The sequence below is a fragment of the Podarcis raffonei genome, chromosome 4 (genome assembly GCF_027172205.1).
Source record: "Podarcis raffonei isolate rPodRaf1 chromosome 4, rPodRaf1.pri, whole genome shotgun sequence".
NCBI classification, from domain to species: Eukaryota; Metazoa; Chordata; class Lepidosauria; order Squamata; family Lacertidae; genus Podarcis; species Podarcis raffonei.
This window is the reverse complement of record NC_070605.1, coordinates 24,813,991-24,833,965: the sequence shown is the minus strand read 5'-3', so window position 1 is coordinate 24,833,965 and position 19,975 is coordinate 24,813,991. Positions and strand designations below refer to the sequence as shown.

Genomic DNA, 19,975 nt, shown 5'->3' with positions numbered 1-19,975 from the left:
TCTCATTACACACCAATGTAGTTCTGCATACATGTCCCCTAAACAAGCAGAAACCATGATATCATTTGTGCGTGGCAAACTGACAGGCATCTGACCACCCAATCTGGAATATGAACCGGGGCCTATGTGAAGAAGGCAGGAAAGGTCTATTTGTAAAATTTCCCTATACTTGGCTTTATGGTGGTCTGGCCCTAGTTAAAATATTTTAATCAATAATTGGGTGGGGGAGGAAGAACCGGATTCTATGCACAGACCCAGATTACATAATCCATCTACCATGAATGGATGTAGAAGAATCACATGTTCATGGAGGACCTACATGCAAAATTCACATCACCACATGCAGTTATTTAATGCCTGAACACTATTTGAATCACATCAGCAATTAACTGAGCAAATTATGCACTCTTATTGTTGTTCATTTCTGCCTTATAAAGATTGTTTTTACAGCAGGTTGTCTTGAGATTCTCCTGCACAAGGCAATGAACAAATGAAATGGTAATGAGGCTTTAAATCCACTCTCCTTTTCATCACTAGAAATTGGTGCACCTTATACATTGCCACTAGAAAGCAATATGGCAAAACCACCGTAAGGCAAAAAAGCATACCTTGAAATAATCAAAGCTTCAATATGCCCATAGTCCACAAGGAATATTTTCATCATTGCTATATCACAAATTTTGTACTTTGTTGGACCACGGGGCTTCAGCTCGTTTGTCTTCTGCAACGGCATCAGTTCAATGATTTTTCCACGACACCACATTCCATGTTCCTTGCTTTTAACATAGATTCTTGAACCTGAAATAAGTTTCAGGACACAATTTGTTGCAAAATATTCTCATTGAGAGGAACATTTGAGATTAGGCAATCTATCACAGCAGCCATTTTTTGGTGGTATCCTCAAGAGACTGATTTCCAAATGAGTTCCTGGGTCCAAAATGACTGCAGACCTCTACTCTACAATATTAAAAGGTTACTTAGTAAAACCCACAATATATATCCCCCTCACTGGAATAAAAAAAGCAAAACTCTGAAATTATATAAACATTATTAGTCAAAAGATATGAGAAGTGTTGTTACCTAGTTCCAAAATGTCACTAGGGTAGGACCTTTTATGATTGCAGAATTGCCTCAGAGTTTTTTCCAAACGAACAGCTGCTTTCTTCTGTGAAACTTTTCGAATGTAGAAGTGGCAAGGATTCAGAACACTGCTGACAAAAACTAATTCTGGAGCATCTGTGTGGTACACAGTGGGTAAGAAAGGTAATGTAACAGTGAAGGAAGATCATAGGGAACACTACTGAAAAACAACAGTTTGAGACAGTACAAGTTAATAAGTTTGTATTGTTACAGAAAGGGTGACATGCACATTCTGAAATGATTTGGTGCTCATTTCTGAGAAATGATTTGAACACACCAATGAATGTGCAAACATGCCTTTAAAATATGCTTCTTCACTTAATCGATCAGTACTTTATTAATGAAATCAATTATGTAATAACTGATTTCATTAATAAAGTATTGATTGGTAGATTCCTTCCACCTACCTTCCACCTTCCGCCTATGTAAGAAAAACAATGCATCAAGAGCAGGTTGCTATGTACTTGTAAGAATATTGTTTTAAAAACAAAGGGAATTAGCCACACAACTCTGGCAACCGGTTGGAAAGTTCTACTCACTTTCTTGATCATCTTCAATGATTTCTTCAATTATGACATCTGGAGTGGATGCTGTCTGAGGTAAAGCAGAAATGCATTTCTGAGTGAATGGAGGAGTCATTTCTTGGAGGTGGGTATAATTTCCTTCAAGACGTGCATCAGATTCTGGCAGAAGAGCAACTGTGCCAATGTCTTCAACAAGCGGTTCAAGGTTTACACTTATATGAGATGGAACATCAGTTCTGAATTCCTCTTCCATATTGCTCAGTTTTAGAAGGCTGCCTTCAAAACTGCACCTAGGTTGACAAATTGTTCAGAAAACATCTCTTAAACAGTAGCCATCACTAACATGGAAGAGCAAACACTCGGTAGAAATAACAAAGTGCCTATAGGTTTTCAAGATCCATCAGGTTTGGAGAGGAGTACAAGACAGGGCTGCCCTTTTTCGATGTTGATGTTGGAACTGTTGGCATGTGCAGTCAGATAGAAAAGGGATATTTACAGTTTTGTTCATGAACCAGAATAATTTAAACTAGTTTTGCATGTGTTGAGACCTGAAACTACATCATCACCACCACCACTGAAATTAATAAAAATAATTAATAGTTTGGGTAGAATTTCAGGGTATACAATTACTGAATGAATCTGAATGAATGCTACTTCGTGTGCTGACTGCTCATTTTGTTGGTACTCAGAGGTTATTTGGATTCCGAGAGATATTTCTCATGATTAAAATGAATTTAAATTGGATGAAAAAATGTGATTTCCAGTATTCAGGGTTAAGTTAAAACACCCAAGATGAATACTGTTCCATGGATATTAAAAATACTTCGTTCCCAAAGTGTATTTTCAATATATTAATGGGACATTTTGGAAGTTTTATGCAGGATAACTCACCACCCTGCTTGTCACGTAAGAGAATGCAGCTGCTAGGATCAGAAAGAGGTTTTAATTTTCCAGATATTAGGTTATATCTTAAGATCTACTTGTTGGCATGTGTAAATTTCTATAGCCTGTTCCAGCTAGGATGTCTTCCCCACCACCACAGGGCTATCTACTACTAAATGACTAGTAAAAGGTATCATTTTGATTTGCTGTATATTATTACTTACTGCTGTTGTTTTTTTTTAAATGCATTGATATTACTTGCACACAACCTTGGAAAAACTGCATCCTAAAACATGGCGTATTAATAGTAAGCAAGTCCTAGGCTTTTAATTATTATTTTTGCACATTACATAGCAACTCAGCAATTTTTAAGTATAATTCATAACTACAAAACTCATAAGGTTTTCCGATAATATCCAAGCTATCAAAAATCCTATTCATTATCAGAACCTCAGAACTATTTGAGCATTATTCTCCAGTTTATTTCTGGAGGTATTTCTGTATTGTTTCTAGGTAAACTGCTTAGTTTCTACCCCAGCACATTTCCAAATAAAAAATATCCCGTGTTACTGAAGTACCAGATGACACACAATGATGAATGCTGAGAAAACTGATAAACCTGCAGGTCCCATTTTTTTTATATATAGGAAAACTAACACCACAACAGAAGTACTTACATGTTAGGTGTATCAGGAAAAAAATTCCCCAGGTTTTCTAACATGGGGGTAATCTTTTCAGAGTCCATGTGAAACCTGTTTTAGATATACAGGAAGTTCAATTGTTTGCAACCACAATAATTCATTCAGGACAACAGAAATTTTGTAACACCATAAATCTATTTACTACATTAATAGCACAATTTTATGTTAATTTCTCAAGATCACAATCAGGTTTAAACTGCAAAAACCCACAATCAGAATTACTCCCAAAAAACAAAAACACGCGATAACCACCACCATGTATGCCACAATTAAATACAGCAATAAAAAGCATTAACAATAAAAACCACCTAAGAAACCCCTGTTCTAAAAGCCTTCCCGGTTGGCTTTTTAAAGATGTTTTAAAGCATCCAGTGAAATGCCAAAATTGGCAGTGTTGTGGTGACTGCCAAGCGTATCTATTGGGTCCTATTTTACAGATTAGCTGACGCTACCGAGAATGACCTGCCCTGTGCATAAGTAGAACTTATTCCCTGAAAGGTGGAAAGCTGATGGGATCATCTCTCCAAGCTCTCAGAGTCCAGGAGGGGGTATATAGGTGAAGGTTCTCTATAAGGGGTAACCTTTGGGTAACCTTTTTTTGGCTCAACCACAGACATTCACCTGTGGCCAAACCTCTGGGAGCTGCATGCCAGCAGTGGGTGTGGCCACCAGTGTATGTACATGTGCATGTGTGCGCAGAGACACTCACACTCAGTTAATCTATGCATGCCAACTAACATGGGAGGGTGACCGCCCATTTTCCAGTTATCAAGCCATCAATTTAAGGGCTGAGGAGGGGGCGATCTGCATGCTCACTGGGAGTTAATGAGAGTTGTAGTCCAAAACATTTCTAATGCACCAGGCTGACAGATCCCCCATATAGCATGCTGAACTCCAGACCTCCGGCAAAGGGTCGAGTGAAGTATATGCAACTCTTAATTTTATTTATCAGTTCTACAAATTCAGTATGGTTTTTTTAAAGGTGCAGTATGGCGATATTTTTAAAGGTGCAGTAACTCTGCTATCCATACTAAGTAATTCTATGAATGCTTACCTTGGAAGTGCTCTTTTTTTCAGACGATCTAGTTTTAAGACTTCTTCCTCCAAAGTCATTTTTAAGTTGCAGAGAACCTAGAATAAGAACATCCTAATTTAATTTACAGTAAAATACAGCAACTAATGGGAGCTGAACGTGGTCTTGAACACTGGAGAGTTAGTGTGAAGTTAGTGATGTCCCATTTGATTTCAAAGGAAACAATTTCAAAGGAAACAACAAGTCCTGGCTGGTGCACACATTGCTGTCCTAAAGATTTCAGAAAGGATGATTGTGGAAAGGCTGCAGAAGTAGCCGTTGCTCTGGTCAAGCATGACTTAGGAAAGGTGAAGGCAGATGCCAGGCCTAATATGCTGTAGAGAGATAAGTCTTGAACTGGCTAGGATGAACCTTGAAACTACAGTGGTACCTCGGTTTATGAACTTAATCCGTTCCGTCCGTCCGTTCTTAAACCAAATCCATTCTTAAACCGAGGCACGCTTTCCCTAATGAGGCCTCCTACCATCGGTGCTGTTTGTAGACGAAGGTAAAGTTCACAAACCAGAACACTACTTCCGGCTTTGTGGAGTTCATAAACCGAATTGTTCGCAAACAGGGCTGTTCATAAATTGAGGTACCACTGTACTTCTTTGAGGACGTGGTGTAAAAGGGGGTGAATGCCTAAAATCTGTCTACAGTGGTACCTCTGGTTGCGTACTTAATTCGTTCCGGAGGTCCGTTCTTAACCTGAAACTGTTCTGAACCTCAAGCACCACTTTAGCTAATGGGGCCTCCTGCTGCCGCCGCATGATTTCTGTTCTCTTCCTGAAGCAAAGTTCTTAACCTGAGGTACTATTTCTGGGTTAGTGGAGTCTGTAACCTGAAAAGTATGTAACCTGAAGCGTATGTAATCTGAGGTACCACTGTATATTTATTTTAAGTGCTCTGTGCACATGCAGCTTCTGCCATGCCTTCTCAGAGGGATGGAAAGGGTTGGGACAAAAATGGTAAGCTCTTAAGATCTATGAAAATGTGCAGTGGCTTTAGGTATAAAGGAACTGAAAGAACCCTGAAAAACTAGCTTAGGCTACAGACCTAAATCAAATGATCCTACCTTGAATGCTTCTATCACACTAAACTACTGTGACTTTTCATCAAAAAGACAATGCTTTCCATAAAAAAACAATTCAGTAAAAATAAAAACCAAGCCAAAGAGGAAAAATCTTCTCATGACAGCTCTGACATGAGAAATTAAAGACTAATGGAGAAAGTTCATTATTTCCACTTGCTTAAAGACATGTTTTTGTTTTCAGTCAGCTATATGGAGACTTCACTGGCTTGCAAGTTACCACAATAAGCAAATGAGTTCAATTCCTCTGCTTAATTGATAAAAAAAGCTAATGTAAAATGTTAGGCTACCAATAATGCTTGCAAACTCTGCAGTAGCTGCACTGTTATCATCTGGTTGTTGAAAATTGTGGTTGTATTACTGAGAACTGCTTTGAAAAGATATGTTTCCTGAAAATAGGATATAAAACTTTCAAATAAATAAATAAATACATACATACATACATACATACATACATACATACATACCCAGAAGTAAAGTTAAGGAATCAAATGATTTAATAATAAGTTACCTGATTTAAATTATGGTAAGGCTTTAAGGAATGGGTTGATTTAATCTCCCTTGCCATTTTTAAGGCTGCATCCAAACTGTTTATTTTCTGCATAACCGATAACTGAACACTATGTATATCAGTTATATAGTAACTGGTGTTCATTATCAGTTCTGTCTCCAGTTTCCTTTTCCTAATTGAATACAAAGAAAATCAGACCTCAGAAAAAGTTGATCACGTTACAAATAATAACTGAATAGTAAACTATACAAAACAAACATACAGTACTCATGTTAAAAAGAAGGTTTTGGTGATGATATTAAAATAACAAACTACAGAAAACACCAGATTTATATTTACTGGGTGATAAACAACTAAGAAATACTCAAGAGTAGATCTACTACAATGAGTGCACTCAATGGATTTCTTGAGTATGATTAATGCTGGATAGCTTTCACCTATTGTCCTCATAACAAGCAACTGACTGATACTGCACACATCACACAAAAATGCATCCTTAACAGCCAGCTCTTCATGCTGAAAACATTCTAAATGCTCAAGGGCACAAGACGTGCAAGCATCCATGGCACTCCAAACAACAACCAACTACTGTAGTAGAAATAAAACTGCAAAAATCATAGGGAAAAAAGAGAGAGAGGTGCAAGAGGAGGAAAATTAGAAGGTGGATGTTTTGAAATATTCTTGTTTTGAATATGCAACTGCCTTTTAATTCATATGGGCATACAGAAATGAATTGCACTAAAGGACAATTACAGCAAAGGCAAAAATCTACCCTGAAACTTGATGGTCAGGTCTTTGCCGATAGCAGCTCCATGGTAGGGTAAACAATGGATCTGAGCTCACAGATTCCTTGTCCTTCCAGGACTCCTGCTACATATTGTCCCTCCCACATCACAGAAGCAGGCATTTTGCTAAACATTTTGCCACACAGATATCTGCATTATTATAGTTATGTAATACTTTTCAGATAAATTATTAACATCAAAGCAAAAGCTTTAAAACAGGTTACCTTGAATTTACAGAAGCAATAATATCTGAAAACGTGTCATTAATAACACCTGCAATCTTGCTTTCTTCTTCTTTTGCTTCGGTGATCAAATCCTCAAGCATCTTTTTCATTTTGGGGGGGGGGGGGAGTGTGACAAAACAACAACCTGTAATTCTGTATGTGCTCTATAGCCAGCAGAACTAGATTTACAAATAATAAAAGCAGCATATAACTTTCAGGAACAACCTTCCCCCTTTTCTCTCACATGGTGGCAGTAGTTGAGAAGTAGTGATGTACAAGAATACAAGGTTGAGGTTTATATTTTATAATGGCTACATGGATGATACGTAACATATAAGGTTGAGCAAATAATTATTAGTACCCAATTGTTTAAAGGTACTCCAGCAACTTTTAAGTATTCCTTCATCACTGGACAACACTCAAAAACATCAGTTAATGGTGCACAATGCAGTAGAAATTATTGTTATGAAATGATTTCTATTCTGCCTGTGGATTCAGGAATCAGCAAGGCTGCTCACAGTATTATATAAGTCACAATACAACTGGTAAAAAATGATCAGGACTACAGTACAGTCACAGTTAATACAATGCTGAAGACAAAATCTCTTTTCAGAACAGCCCTATATTGGAAAAGCAAAGAAGCAAGACAAACTTCCTTAGGGAGGAAGGTCCAAAGTTTGGAGCTACCTCTGAGAAAGTCCAATCCCTTTTTTTTTTATGGCTAGGTGCATCTGGGACTTCAATGGAAGATGATGATATGCAGGTCTGTTCAAACGGGAAGACAGTACTCCCTTGTTTTTGTTTTTATTTTATATATTGTGATATTTCCTGTGAACCGCCCTAAGACCTCTGTGTATAGGGCAGTATATAAATTAAAGAAATAAAGTATTGCAGTTTAAGGTAATGGTTGGGAAACTCAGGCCCGGGGACTGAATATGGCCCCCATGCCCCTCTATCTGGCCCTTGGAACTATCCCATGAGCCCTGATTCTGTCTGGCTGGAATGTGCCCTCGCTTGTCTGAATGGAGGCTAGAGAAGGGTGTGTGAACACTGTTGCGCAAAAGTAAAATTTAATTGTTTTGCCTACTTTTGTTTCTGGTCCTACCCATCACTGGTATAGGGCCCTCAGTATGCTGCCCAGAAGGGAAACACTGCATAGGATGGTTTTAACCTTTAAAACGAACACAAAACCCCCCAACACAGTGTAATTGTTAAAGCAGTCTTCCTTATTTAACACCCTGGCAAGTGGCACTGTGCACCATGTTTCCAGCTTCCATCTATACATTGGTGTTTAGAGCCCTAAAATGACTTTGGACCCAAATATCTGAAAGACCACCTCCATCCCTGAAGACTCTCTAGGTAGTTAGTTCCACCACCCACAGGAGTGCAGGAAATGAGGGCCCTTTATCTATGGCAACCCATAAACTGGGAAACTTCCACCCCATAGAGGTGCATCAGACATCTGTGTTGCATAGCTATACTGAAGGCCCACCTCTCCCTGGCATTTGACAATTAAGGTGTTTATTTTGTGGGGCCCAATCTCTTTTCCTGAATCTGTACTATTGCAACCATTTTATTTGCATTAATAATTGTATACTATATTGTTGTAGCTGGCCCTGGAACCTTATGGTAAAGAGCAGGCAGAAAATATTAATACATAATTTAGAACTAATGTGGATGTTACTAGGGTATAAATTATTGTGGCTGCAGTCTTCTCTAGAAAAACACAAAGCTGCTAAGCCCGTCTAAAATGGTAAAATACACTCTTCACAACAGCCTCTACCTGAACATCAAGATGCAGCCTGAAGCCCAAGACTACAATACAGAGTCCTATGGGTATATGCAACTCTGTTCCAATATATGCTGTATCTCTATCCTGCTTCAGACTAATTCTCAACAGTACTTCCATCCTGTTTGCATTAAGGTTCAATTTTATTCACCCTCATCCAGTCAATCGCAAATGCTGTCCCAGAATTTTCCCAGGCTCCCAATGATAGAGTAGACATAGAACTATCATCAGCATACTGTTGACATCGCATTCCAGATTTTTGGATGACCTCTGCAGTGGTTTCATACAGATACTTTAGGCTTGCCACTGCAAGCTCCAAACACCACCTTCTGAGAGCTACCCTTCAAAAAGGACCAGGACCAAATGCAGTACAATGCCTCCCCTCCCAGCTAGGAAATCCAGGAGGATGCTATGATGGATGGGATCAAAAGCCAGTGAAAAGTGTTGGCTATTTGCAGTATGGTAACGCTGCAGAGAGCTTGCTGGGGAGACCATGCATTAAAAAGGGACTCAAAAATAACTCAGACAAGGTTTTAATAACAAAAACAAAAAACTCCTTTTACTCTAAATACATCAACAAACAAACATGACCCAACCACCAACCCATCCCTCAGGGTAATGGGAGAGCTAGGTGCTGCTCCTTATATACCGTATTTTTCGCACGATAGGACGCACCGGTCCATAGGACGCACGTAGATTTGGGGGGGAAATAAAGGGGAAAAAATTTATTTCCCCCCCCCGCCAGGCGCGGGGCTGGGGCGGGGGAAGCCCGAGCTTCCCCCTCCCCCAGAACGGGACCCAGAGCCATGCCGAAGCTGCGCGCAGCTTTGGCATCGCTCTGGGAGCTTGCGGGGCTGGGGGAGGAGGAAGCCCTCCGCCAGCCTCCAAACCATGTCGGGAGACAGCGGGATGGCGCTGCGCCTCTCCCGCTGTCTCCCGAGTTTGCGGGGCTGGCGAGGGGAGGAGCAGGCTTCTCCCCCCCCCCGCCAGCCTTCTAGCCAAGTCGGGGGACAGCGGGATGGTGCGCTGCGCCTCTCCCGCTGTCTCCCGAGTTTGCGGGGCTGGCGAGGGGAGGAGCAGGCTTCTCCCCCCCCCCCCGCCAGCCTTCTAGCCAAGTCGGGGGACAGCGGGATGGTGCGCTGCGCCTCTCCCGCTGTCTCCCGAGTTTGAGGGCTGGCGAGGGGAGGAGCAGGCTTCTCCCCCCCCCCCCCGCCAGCCTTCTAGCCAAGTCGGGGGACAGCGGGATGGTGCGCTGCGCCTCTCCCGCTGTCTCCCGAGTTTGAGGGCTGGCGAGGGGAGGAGCAGGCTTCTCCCCCCCCCGCCAGCCTTCTAGCCAAGTCGGGGGACAGCGGGATGGTGCGCTGCGCCTCTCCCGCTGTCTCCCGAGTTTGCGGGGCTGGCGAGGGGAGGAGCAGGCTTCTCCCCCCCCGCCAGCCTTCTAGCCAAGTCGGGGGACAGCGGGATGGTGCGCTGCGCCTCTCCCGCTGTCTCCCGAGTTTGAGGGCTGGCGAGGGGAGGAGCAGGCTTCTCCCCCCCCCCGCCAGCCTTCTAGCCAAGTCGGGGGACAGCGGGATGGTGCGCTGCGCCTCTCCCGCTGTCTCCCGAGTTTGAGGGCTGGCGAGGGGAGGAGCAGGCTTCTCCCCCCCCCCCCGCCAGCCTTCTAGCCAAGTCGGGGGACAGCGGGATGGTGCGCTGCGCCTCTCCCGCTGTCTCCCGAGTTTGAGGGCTGGCGAGGGGAGGAGCAGGCTTCTCCCCCCCCCCCCGCCAGCCTTCTAGCCAAGTCGGGGGACAGCGGGATGGTGCGCTGCGCCTCTCCCGCTGTCTCCCGAGTTTGAGGGCTGGCGAGGGGAGGAGCAGGCTTCTCCCCCCCCCCGCCAGCCTTCTAGCCAAGTCGGGGGACAGCGGGATGGTGCGCTGCGCCTCTCCCGCTGTCTCCCGAGTTTGAGGGCTGGCGAGGGGAGGAGCAGGCTTCTCCCCCCCCCCCCGCCAGCCTTCTAGCCAAGTCGGGGGACAGCGGGATGGCGCGCTGCGCCTCTCCCGCTGTCTCCCGAGTTTGAGGGCTGGCGAGGGGAGGAGCAGGCTTCTCCCCCCCCCCCCGCCAGCCATCTAGCCAAGTCGGGGGACAGCGGGATGGTGCGCTGCGCCTCTCCCGCTGTCTCCCGAGTTTGAGGGCTGGCGAGGGGAGGAGCAGGCTTCTCCCCCCCCCCGCCAGCCTTCTAGCCAAGTCGGGGGACAGCGGGATGGTGCGCTGCGCCTCTCCCGCTGTCTCCCGAGTTTGAGGGCTGGCGAGGGGAGGAGCAGGCTTCTCCCCCCCCCCCCGCCAGCCTTCTAGCCAAGTCGGGGGACAGCGGGATGGTGCGCTGCGCCTCTCCCGCTGTCTCCCGAGTTTGAGGGCTGGCGAGGGGAGGAGCAGGCTTCTCCCCCCCCCCCCGCCAGCCTTCTAGCCAAGTCGGGGGACAGCGGGATGGTGCGCTGCGCCTCTCCCGCTGTCTCCCGAGTTTGAGGGCTGGCGAGGGGAGGAGCAGGCTTCTCCCCCCCCCCGCCAGCCTTCTAGCCAAGTCGGGGGACAGCGGGATGGTGCGCTGCGCCTCTCCCGCTGTCTCCCGAGTTTGAGGGCTGGCGAGGGGAGGAGCAGGCTTCTCCCCCCCCCCCGCCAGCCTTCTAGCCAAGTCGGGGGACAGCGGGATGGTGCGCTGCGCCTCTCCCGCTGTCTCCCGAGTTTGAGGGCTGGCGAGGGGAGGAGCAGGCTTCTCCCCCCCCCGCCAGCCTTCTAGCCAAGTCGGGGGACAGCGGGATGGTGCGCTGCGCCTCTCCCGCTGTCTCCCGAGTTTGAGGGCTGGCGAGGGGAGGAGCAGGCTTCTCCCCCCCCCCCGCTAGCCTTCTAGCCAAGTCGGGGGACAGCGGGATGGCGCGCTGCGCCTCTCCCGCTGTCTCCCGAGTCTGCGGGGCTGGCGAGGGGAGGAGCAGGCTTCTCCCCCCGCCAGCCTTCTAACCAAGTCGGGGGACAGCGGGATGGCGGCGTTCCGCCTCCCCGCTGTCCCCTGAGCTTGTGGGGCTGGCGGTGGGGCTCTCCTGAAGCCTGGAGAGCGAGAGGGGTCGGTGCGCACCGACCCCTCTCGCTCTCCAGGCTTCAGCGAAAGCCTGCATTCGCACCATAGGACGCACACACATTTCCCCTTCATTTTTGGAGGGGGAAAAGTGCGTCCTATAGTGCGAAAAATACGGTACTATACCCAATTGCTGACACAGCTTAATCAGTATAACTCAGCAGCACCTGCTATGTTTCACAGCTGTAAAGCTGGGTCTCGTTATCTTGCTCTGGCCCTTGCTCTGGCCCCTTAAAGACATACACATCGGGTGGAACAATGATGAACCTTTACATTTAAAGAAACCATTCAACAGGAGAGCCACAGGGACCCACTCTCATTGCTCATTTCAAAGCATTTTTAGTAATAATCCGAAGATCTCTGGGGGTTTCAGGGCAACCAATGAAGTTGTTTCAAAACCAGAAAGAAGCCAGGGTGAAGATCTAAAATAACTGGTATCCTCCAAAAGCACCTGGAGCTGAGCTGACATTAAATTTTATAGCACCTTGCTGAAGTATTGTTAGAGAAAGAATTTCTGGGAACAGACATCAGTATAAACTAAAATCTGAAATACTTCAAACCAAGACACAGAATTCTCTTGGCCTACCTCCTCCGCACTCTTTAACCACCCAAGATTGTTTTTAGCTACTTCCAAAGCTTTCTCTATCTCTTGTAGAATTTTGCTATTCTGGGGAAAATAAAAGGATAACAATAAAATTAGCAGAGAGGTGCTTTAAACAAAGGCCCTCATAGCATTGTAATTCAATTCATTTTGATTATCTTTTTTAAAAAATGCATGTGTATGTTGTTTTCAATAAGTAGCAGACAGGGTTTTTAAAAATAAAACCGGGGTATCTCAAAAGAGTAGAAATCAAGAATCCATACCCTCAGGCTAGATAAGCATTTAATAATGTGGTATAATAACTACAAGGTTATCTCTTTAACAGTTCATATTTCATTCTTCTTTTTTTAAAAAAAACTAACACCCTGTAAGCTTTCCACACAATTGTTTTTTCATTCATGAATGCAGAGTTGTTAATCACTTCTTTCAAAAAATCCAGACATATTTCTGAAGAGATGCCAAGACTATGAAACTCTCTCATCTAAGGCAGCTGTTTCATAGTCTTGGCATCTTTTGTTCAGGAGTATTTTGCTCCTTTAGCCATTTACCGTATTTTTCGCTCTATAAGACGCACCAGACCACAAGACGCACCTAGTTTTTGGAGGAAAACAAGAAGAAAAATATTCTGAATCTCAGAAGCCAGAAGAGCAAGAGGGATCGCTGCGCAGTGAAAGCAGCAATCCCTCTTGCTGTTCTGGCTTCTGGGATAGCTGCGCAGCCTGCATTCGCTCCATAAGACGCACACACATTTCCCCCTACTTTTTAGGAGGGAAAAAGTGAGTCTTATAGAGCAAAAAATACGGTAATTCTTTGAAGGTTCTGCTCTCTTCTCCACTGTTGGGAGCTGACATCTCAGTTCACTACAACCAACCGACACTCACCAAACAACAAGTTAAAACAGGACACTGAGCTGCCCCAAATCTAGTGATAGTAATATAAATATTAAATGTAGGTGTTTTATTCTCAGGAGAATGAGAAATCTTCTCAAGGTGACATATTTTAACCCAGAACACATTATGGAGTACAATGGGTTTGAATAATCATTGACAATGTAATGTTTTCTACAAATGCTACAACACATTTGGGGGGCAAGAATCAGAGAAGGCTGTCACACTGCAAAATAAATTCTTGGAAGTGTCACCAATAGTGGCAAACATTAAAGACCAAAATTGATGGAGAAAAATATCAGTGTCCAGTCTCTTAATTCTCTAGCCCCCAGTGATTTCCTAAAAAGGCATCACTTTGTTGCTGTGCTTTTTACCAGCAGTCCAACAACACAGAAGTTTAGCAAATATTTCTTCAACTCACACAATGTCATTGTCACTAGTCCAATTTAGTAACACTTAATTTGAAACACTTTACTAAGCAGACACAAAACCGAGTAAGATCGTTTACATACCATATCTGCTGTAGATGGTTCTGATCTTAGATAGTGAGCTGGAGTCCAGTGAGCAGAGTTAATCGGCTGATTGATGCTTTGAGTATTAAACCTAAAAATCAAATTGTTATATTACTTAACAAAAATAATACCTTCAATAACACATGCTCTTCCGACTTCCAGGGGAGGAACACAGTGGATTACACGTCTTTTGTCGGCACGTTGCCGACAGATAAATTATGTGGCAATTGATGATAGCCAGACATCAATCTTGGCTATTGAATTCAGTCTGGAAAAAAGTGTTTACAGGGGATTAACCTCTGGTGCTCTGAAAAAGCCATTTTCTGCATCAAGAGAACAGGAAGCTGTCAGCTCCTGAGAACCCTGATGGGGTTAAGTGACTTTTAAGCAGAGGAATCAGGATCTTGCCCAAATGCCTTGTAAGAGCCCTGATGGGCATTGGATCTGCAAATGTCTCCCTTAATCATTTCTAAGATTGTTACACAGTGGTACCTCTGGTTACGTACTTAATTCGTTCCGGAGGTCTGTTCTTAACCTGAAACTGTTCTTAACCTGAAGGACTATTTTAGCTAATGGGGCCTCCCGCTGCTGCTGTGCCGCCGCCGCGCGATTTCTGTTCTCATCCTGAAGCAAAGTTAAAAACCTGAGGTAGTATTTCTGGGTTAGCTGAGTCTGTAATCTGAAGCATATGTAACCTGAAGCGTATGTAACCCGAGGCACCACTGTAATTTATAACGGTCCTTTTTTCCTTTCTTTGCTTTTCACTCCTTTTTTTCTTCTCTTTCTTTTGTGTCCTCTGCTCTGGGCCATTATTGGTCCAAGGATTATACAAACATGAGGGTGGTGGGTGGATGGATGGACTGAGTGAGAGGCAGGGAAGAGAAGAGATGGGAAGACCTCCCAGAGGGAGAGACTGGAGGAAAAAAGGAAAGCTCCCAGGTGAGAGGTGGGCAGGTTCACTACTTTCTGTGTGAGACAAGGGTTAAGAGCTACCTTTGAGGACACTTTATTTTCTTTTTTCTTTCTGTTTTTGTTTATGATTAGACTGGTTTATTTTATCTTACTGTATCATGAAAAAGCTTTAATAAAATCTTATTGGGGGGGAGGACACATGCTCTTCTGAAATATTCTTTTTTGTTGTTATTCTAATAATCTATGTTTTTAAATGTTTTAAACTTTTCTTATAATTTTAAGGTTTCTTGTAAACTTAGGAGTTTTGCTGCAATGTAAATAAATTTTGTAAAATAACTAATAACCTTTTATTGTCACCTCAAACTTTTTTCTTTTTAAACAAGACCAAGCTATTTACCCTCACATTTTTAAAGACAGACCATACAACTACAATCCTGATGAAAGCCCAAAAATGTAAAATGAGTTGATTGGACTTTTATAGGGAGTCAAGAAAAAACTTTGGCAGAATGAATAAGTTGCAGCAGCCTAAAATGACATATTCTTAGTTTCTTCGGCACACAGAACCCAGCAACACTGAATATTAAATATTTCACCGATTGAACAAAAACTTAACGGATTTCCTTGTAAACAAGAGCATTTTAAGAGCCGAATGATGAAAAAAAAAATTGTTTACTAAAAAAGCTGCTATTAAAATTTAGAATATGTTTCAGGCCCACATGCCAACCCCCCCTTCGCTTCCAGACATCAAAACACACTCAAATTTACCTTTTATATTTTTGCAGACTCCTAAGACGGACCTTTTGTTCAAAATCTAAGGTCACCTACAAGAAAGGAATGGAAAAGTTCATAGTTAAGAATTTCCAATACAGTACTCAACACTATTGGATCCAATCTTTCTTAGATTGCTGCTTACATTTTTATTTCTGTTCCAGGTCAGCGACAGAACATGAAAGGATGTCTCCTCTACTCATGTAGAGACAACATGAGAACTGACAATGTCCTACCCGTGTACTCTTAAGCTATTCTCCCACAAAATATTTGGCTGCAGGTTCAATTTTGTTAGTATCCCATCAGAGGCAGATTTAGGGCAGTGCAACCTAGGGGGCAGTGCAGGCACCACAACTATGACATAGGGAGTTGAGCAGAATGGAAGGAGAGAGGTAGGGCACCAAATTTTGGCCTTGCACAGGGCACTGCCGAAATTTGAAAGTCTTAAGTCTGCCCTGATCCCATATATCCCCAAAGAAAGCAAATCAATTACTTGTGAAGTATAGCTATCATATGCACCAGCCCTGTTGGAATTCTGAATCTGCAAGTCTAAAAAGAAGAAAATAAAGAGATGCAAAAATAAGTTAGTATATGAATGCTCTTGTTATTTAAAACAAATTCACACACATTAGAGTAACACAAGAAGCACTGGAGTTTGAAAACAGCAATTTCCATGATTCCATAGCAGGTCTTTGGCTGGTCAAGATGGAAGGAGGAATTGGGGGAGGCAGAATAGTTACGGAACTTCCAGAAAATGTATTTATTGAGCATTCATCCTACCTTATCTGTTCACAGGTAGATTAGATGATTTTGGAGACTCAATGAGCAGTCACACAAGATTTGTTTTAAGGGTTTTCCCACTTTCCAGTGCATTTTCTCATCACGTTCCTTACTGCAACAAGTTTTCTCTCTTGGGGTAGTAGGTTTGTTGTCAAAGAACTGCCAATCAAATAACTGCACAGCCTGAATTTGCCCAAAGACCCCCCCTCGGGCCAGATTTAGGTTTGATAAGGCCCCAAGCTACTGAAGGTAATGGGGCCCTTTCTATGTCCAGCTGTCCTTTGTCAACAACAAATTGTTGCTGTTTTTTGCGTTGAATATATGCTATATGGTAATTTATGAACCTAATAGGTATCTAAAGCCATTTGCACATGCTGCCATGCAACCAGTCCATGCAGAATGTAGGAACCCTATATATAAATGAGCAAACCAGTGATATTTTAGGAAGCAGGCTAACGGGCGGGGTCTATTACTTACATCATAGGAGCCTACACAACACAAAACACTGTTGCTGTATGTAGGTTTTATTTTATTTGTCTTTTATCTTATATTTTGGAAATGTACATCCAGCTTTTTTCCCTTTAAATTTTTTGGGGGCCCACCAGAGAGTGGGGCCCTAAGCTATAGCTTGTTTAGCTTATACATACTGACCCCGTCCCCCAAAAGAACAACAGCAACCTGGAAGCATTGTTAAGTAAGAAATTACAGGTTTTGCCTTTGTTTGACTTCTCCCTCACATAAATCATCTGGGTTTGCATTCTACCAAAGTCAAAAGCTGCTTACATGAGCATCCCACTGAAAACAGACTTTCTTGTGAGTAAAAATGCATAGGATAGGGTTTGGAAGGCAAGAAATAATATGCCATATGCTTACAAATTAAGAGTCAGGGCCAACTTCCATTGTAGCTAAGTTTTTTCAGAAGTCTAAAGGAACACCTAGCTTTATTTACAGATGGCCCTGAAAACAATTGATAAGAAACACTCCAACTCCAAAAAAAGTCCAACCCCACCCCAAATTAACAGCCTGGGAGCTTTCTGTATTTTAAGAATCGCTGCGCTGGGACCCAAACCTAAAGCAACTGTGGGCGGATGAGGGCCTAACCTAACAGAAGAATATACTAATTTTCCGACTATAGATTAGTCTTTTTTCATTGTTTCGATCCCTATCCTGCTCCATCACAAACGAAGGGGCCAAGTAGAGCTCCGAGGTAATATATGGTTTTACATTTGCGTCAAGTGACCTAAAGAACTTCATAATTAAAAAGTCGGGTCTCGCCGCTGGAAAGATGGCGGCCGTCTGAGGCGGCCTCTCGCTCCTCGTCTGAACATGCCCGTCGCGTGTCGGGGAAAGGGGAAAAAGAGAGGACCCAGATGGCCTGCTTTTCTTCCAGGGAAACGGGAGGAGGCGTGAAATGAGATGGTTTTCCAGCCAAATGCTGCTGCGGAGGGAAGACGGGGCATCCCCACCCAAGGGGTGTTTTGTGCAGAGTTTTGTCCTCCAGGGAGGAAACGAACCGTAGTTTCGTGCTTGCTCGAACCAAGCAACAAAACGCCACCGCAAACCTTCCCGAACTCAACAGGTCCCGTTTGCGAGTGTTTAGGATGCGGCTGCGCGGGTTACTCGCGCGCGGGGTCCCGAGCCGCAGCCTCGCCTACTCGGAAGCAAGCAAGCCGCCTGCCCCGGATTAAACGAGGTGGTGGTGTTTTTCTGCAACCCCCAGTTCTCTAACCCGCTGCCCCTTGCAAAACCTTCTCCTCCGAAGAAGAAGGAGCGTCTTGTTCGCACACTCCACCTGAGCCGGCGTCTCTCAACACCCGTCGCGGCGGGGCTCCGCGCTGCCAGCCGCCCTCGAACGGGCTTTTCTGCTGGAACCTGCCTCGCCTCTTGGCGGAAGCGCCCGGGAAGGACGCCGCCGCCGCCGCCATCTTCTCCGCCCCCTTTCCCTCCCTCCTTCTGCACCTCGCGTTGCCCCGCGCGGCGCCAACCGGCCAAGTTCCGAGTCACCGGCCAGCGCGAGCTCCAGCTCTTCTCCGTATTTGTTTGCGCCCACCTTCCCCGGCACGTGCGTTCCGACCAATGGAAACTCCTTAGCCTCCTTTCCGCAGCCAATCGCTGCATCTCGGGATGGAGCGGGGGCGGGAACCCTCAGTGTGTGCATGGCAATTTAAATACTGTAATACTGTAATAATGATTAATTGCTGTATTATACCTAGGATGAGAATTCGCAGGAGGGCGCTACTGTACAATTGATTGTAATCATTGATATGCCTTTAAGGCGGATTTCATATATGTATATGGTTTTATTTCTGTTAATATTTGCTTGTGTTTTAATGGATGGTTTTTTCCTGTGTTTTTAGTGGTTCTTGTTTTTATCTGTAAGCTACCTTGGGTCCCGTCAGGGTAAAAGGCAGGATAATAATATTAATGATGATGATGATGGTGATGGTTGGGTTGAAACTGGGTGTTTGCAAGTGCAAAGGTATCATCTGTTATAATGCTTTAACTACAAATTAATATTAACACATCTATAGACAGGATCTTTCCCGCAGAATCACCCAAAGCGCTCCCTCCCCCCCAGCAACATTTTCTTTGCTTTTGGGCAGTGATGCTTTGCCCAATGGAGTTGAGCTTTATTATACTTGAATTTGCAGTAGTGGCTAGTCCTTTAGGCGAGAATTTACCACTATATGTACCACAAGCTTTGTTTCATTTTGATTTCCCCCCCAAACACCACCACTGTGCAAATTCACATACACACACTACCTCAAAACTGGGAAGCAAAGACAGCCAGGTTCCCCATCTTTGCTCTAACTACAGCATTACTGTAGCTGCTTTCTTTTTTCCTCCTCTCACAGCTGCATCATATCTTGTTGCCTCAGTGCTGGGAAGCCCTCTCATTGTTTCAGGTATGTTTACCTCACAAAGCTAATAAGTACCTTATGTGGCAGAAAGCCCCTAGGATATTGGGTTTTCTGTTTTTAATAAGAAAAATAAATTGCAGATTTCAGACGCAAGATGGCAGCAAGGTTTAGCTATAATTAGAATGGCTGAGGATAGCCATACCTAATAAGATGGAACTATATCCCCCATCATTTTCTTGGCTTTGTGTGTTTTACAGAAACTCTACAGTGTTCTCAGCCCAATGGTTCTTAACACAAATTATATATATGCTAAACGTTTCATTAAGGTAAAGGTAAAGGTACCCCTGCCCGTACAGGCCAGTCTTGACAGAATCTAGGGTTGTGCGCTCATCTCACTCTATAGGCCGGGAGCCAGCGCTGTCCGCAGACACTTCCGGGTCACGTGGCCAGCGTGACAAGCTGCATCTGGCGAGCCAGCGCAGCACATGGAACGCCGTTTACCTTCCCGCTGGTAAGCGGTCCCTACTTATCTACTTGCACCCGGAGGTGCTTTCGAACTGCTAGGTTGGCAGGCGCTGGGACCGAACGACGGGAGCGCACCCCGCCGCGGGGATTCGAACCGCCGACCATGCGATCGGCAAGTCCTAGGCGCTGAGGTTTTACCAACAGCGTCACCCGCGTTTCATTAGTCAAAGCAATAACTAATATAACTTTCCAAAAGCTGTTTGGAAGGAATCCTATCAGTGCACAGATGGGTAGGTATTTTATCAGATGGGTTAAATTTACTGGAAAAGGAGCACCTGAATCTAAATTACCCATGCTTTTTCTC

The 19,975-nt window shown here is 44.2% G+C and overlaps 1 protein-coding gene across 3 annotated transcripts in view; it reads right to left on the bottom strand.

Annotated features, from left to right (window-relative positions):
* RNF17 (ring finger protein 17) overlaps nucleotides 1–18,370 on the bottom strand; it is a 43,837-nt gene extending 25,467 nt beyond the window's left edge. Inside the window, exons 1-12 of one of the 3 annotated variants that reach the window (XM_053385811.1) lie at nucleotides 18,336–18,370; nucleotides 15,999–16,054; nucleotides 15,503–15,558; nucleotides 13,826–13,916; nucleotides 12,412–12,492; nucleotides 6,930–7,030; nucleotides 5,921–6,092; nucleotides 4,302–4,378; nucleotides 3,224–3,298; nucleotides 1,680–1,954; nucleotides 1,081–1,236; nucleotides 609–798 (exon numbers count right to left, since the gene is read on the bottom strand). In XM_053385811.1, the coding sequence (XP_053241786.1) occupies nucleotides 609–798; nucleotides 1,081–1,236; nucleotides 1,680–1,954; nucleotides 3,224–3,298; nucleotides 4,302–4,378; nucleotides 5,921–6,092; nucleotides 6,930–7,030; nucleotides 12,412–12,492; nucleotides 13,826–13,828 (1,130 nt within the window). In that variant the 5' untranslated portion in view covers nucleotides 13,829–13,916; nucleotides 15,503–15,558; nucleotides 15,999–16,054; nucleotides 18,336–18,370. Of the gene's footprint in view, nucleotides 1–608; nucleotides 799–1,080; nucleotides 1,237–1,679; nucleotides 1,955–3,223; nucleotides 3,299–4,301; nucleotides 4,379–5,920; nucleotides 6,093–6,929; nucleotides 7,031–12,411; nucleotides 12,493–13,825; nucleotides 13,917–15,502; nucleotides 15,559–15,998; nucleotides 16,055–18,077; nucleotides 18,315–18,335 lie in introns of those variants that run through there. The other 2 variants (XM_053385808.1, XM_053385810.1) reach the window with 2 other exon arrangements.
* Nucleotides 18,371–19,975: the final 1,605 nt, after the last annotated feature.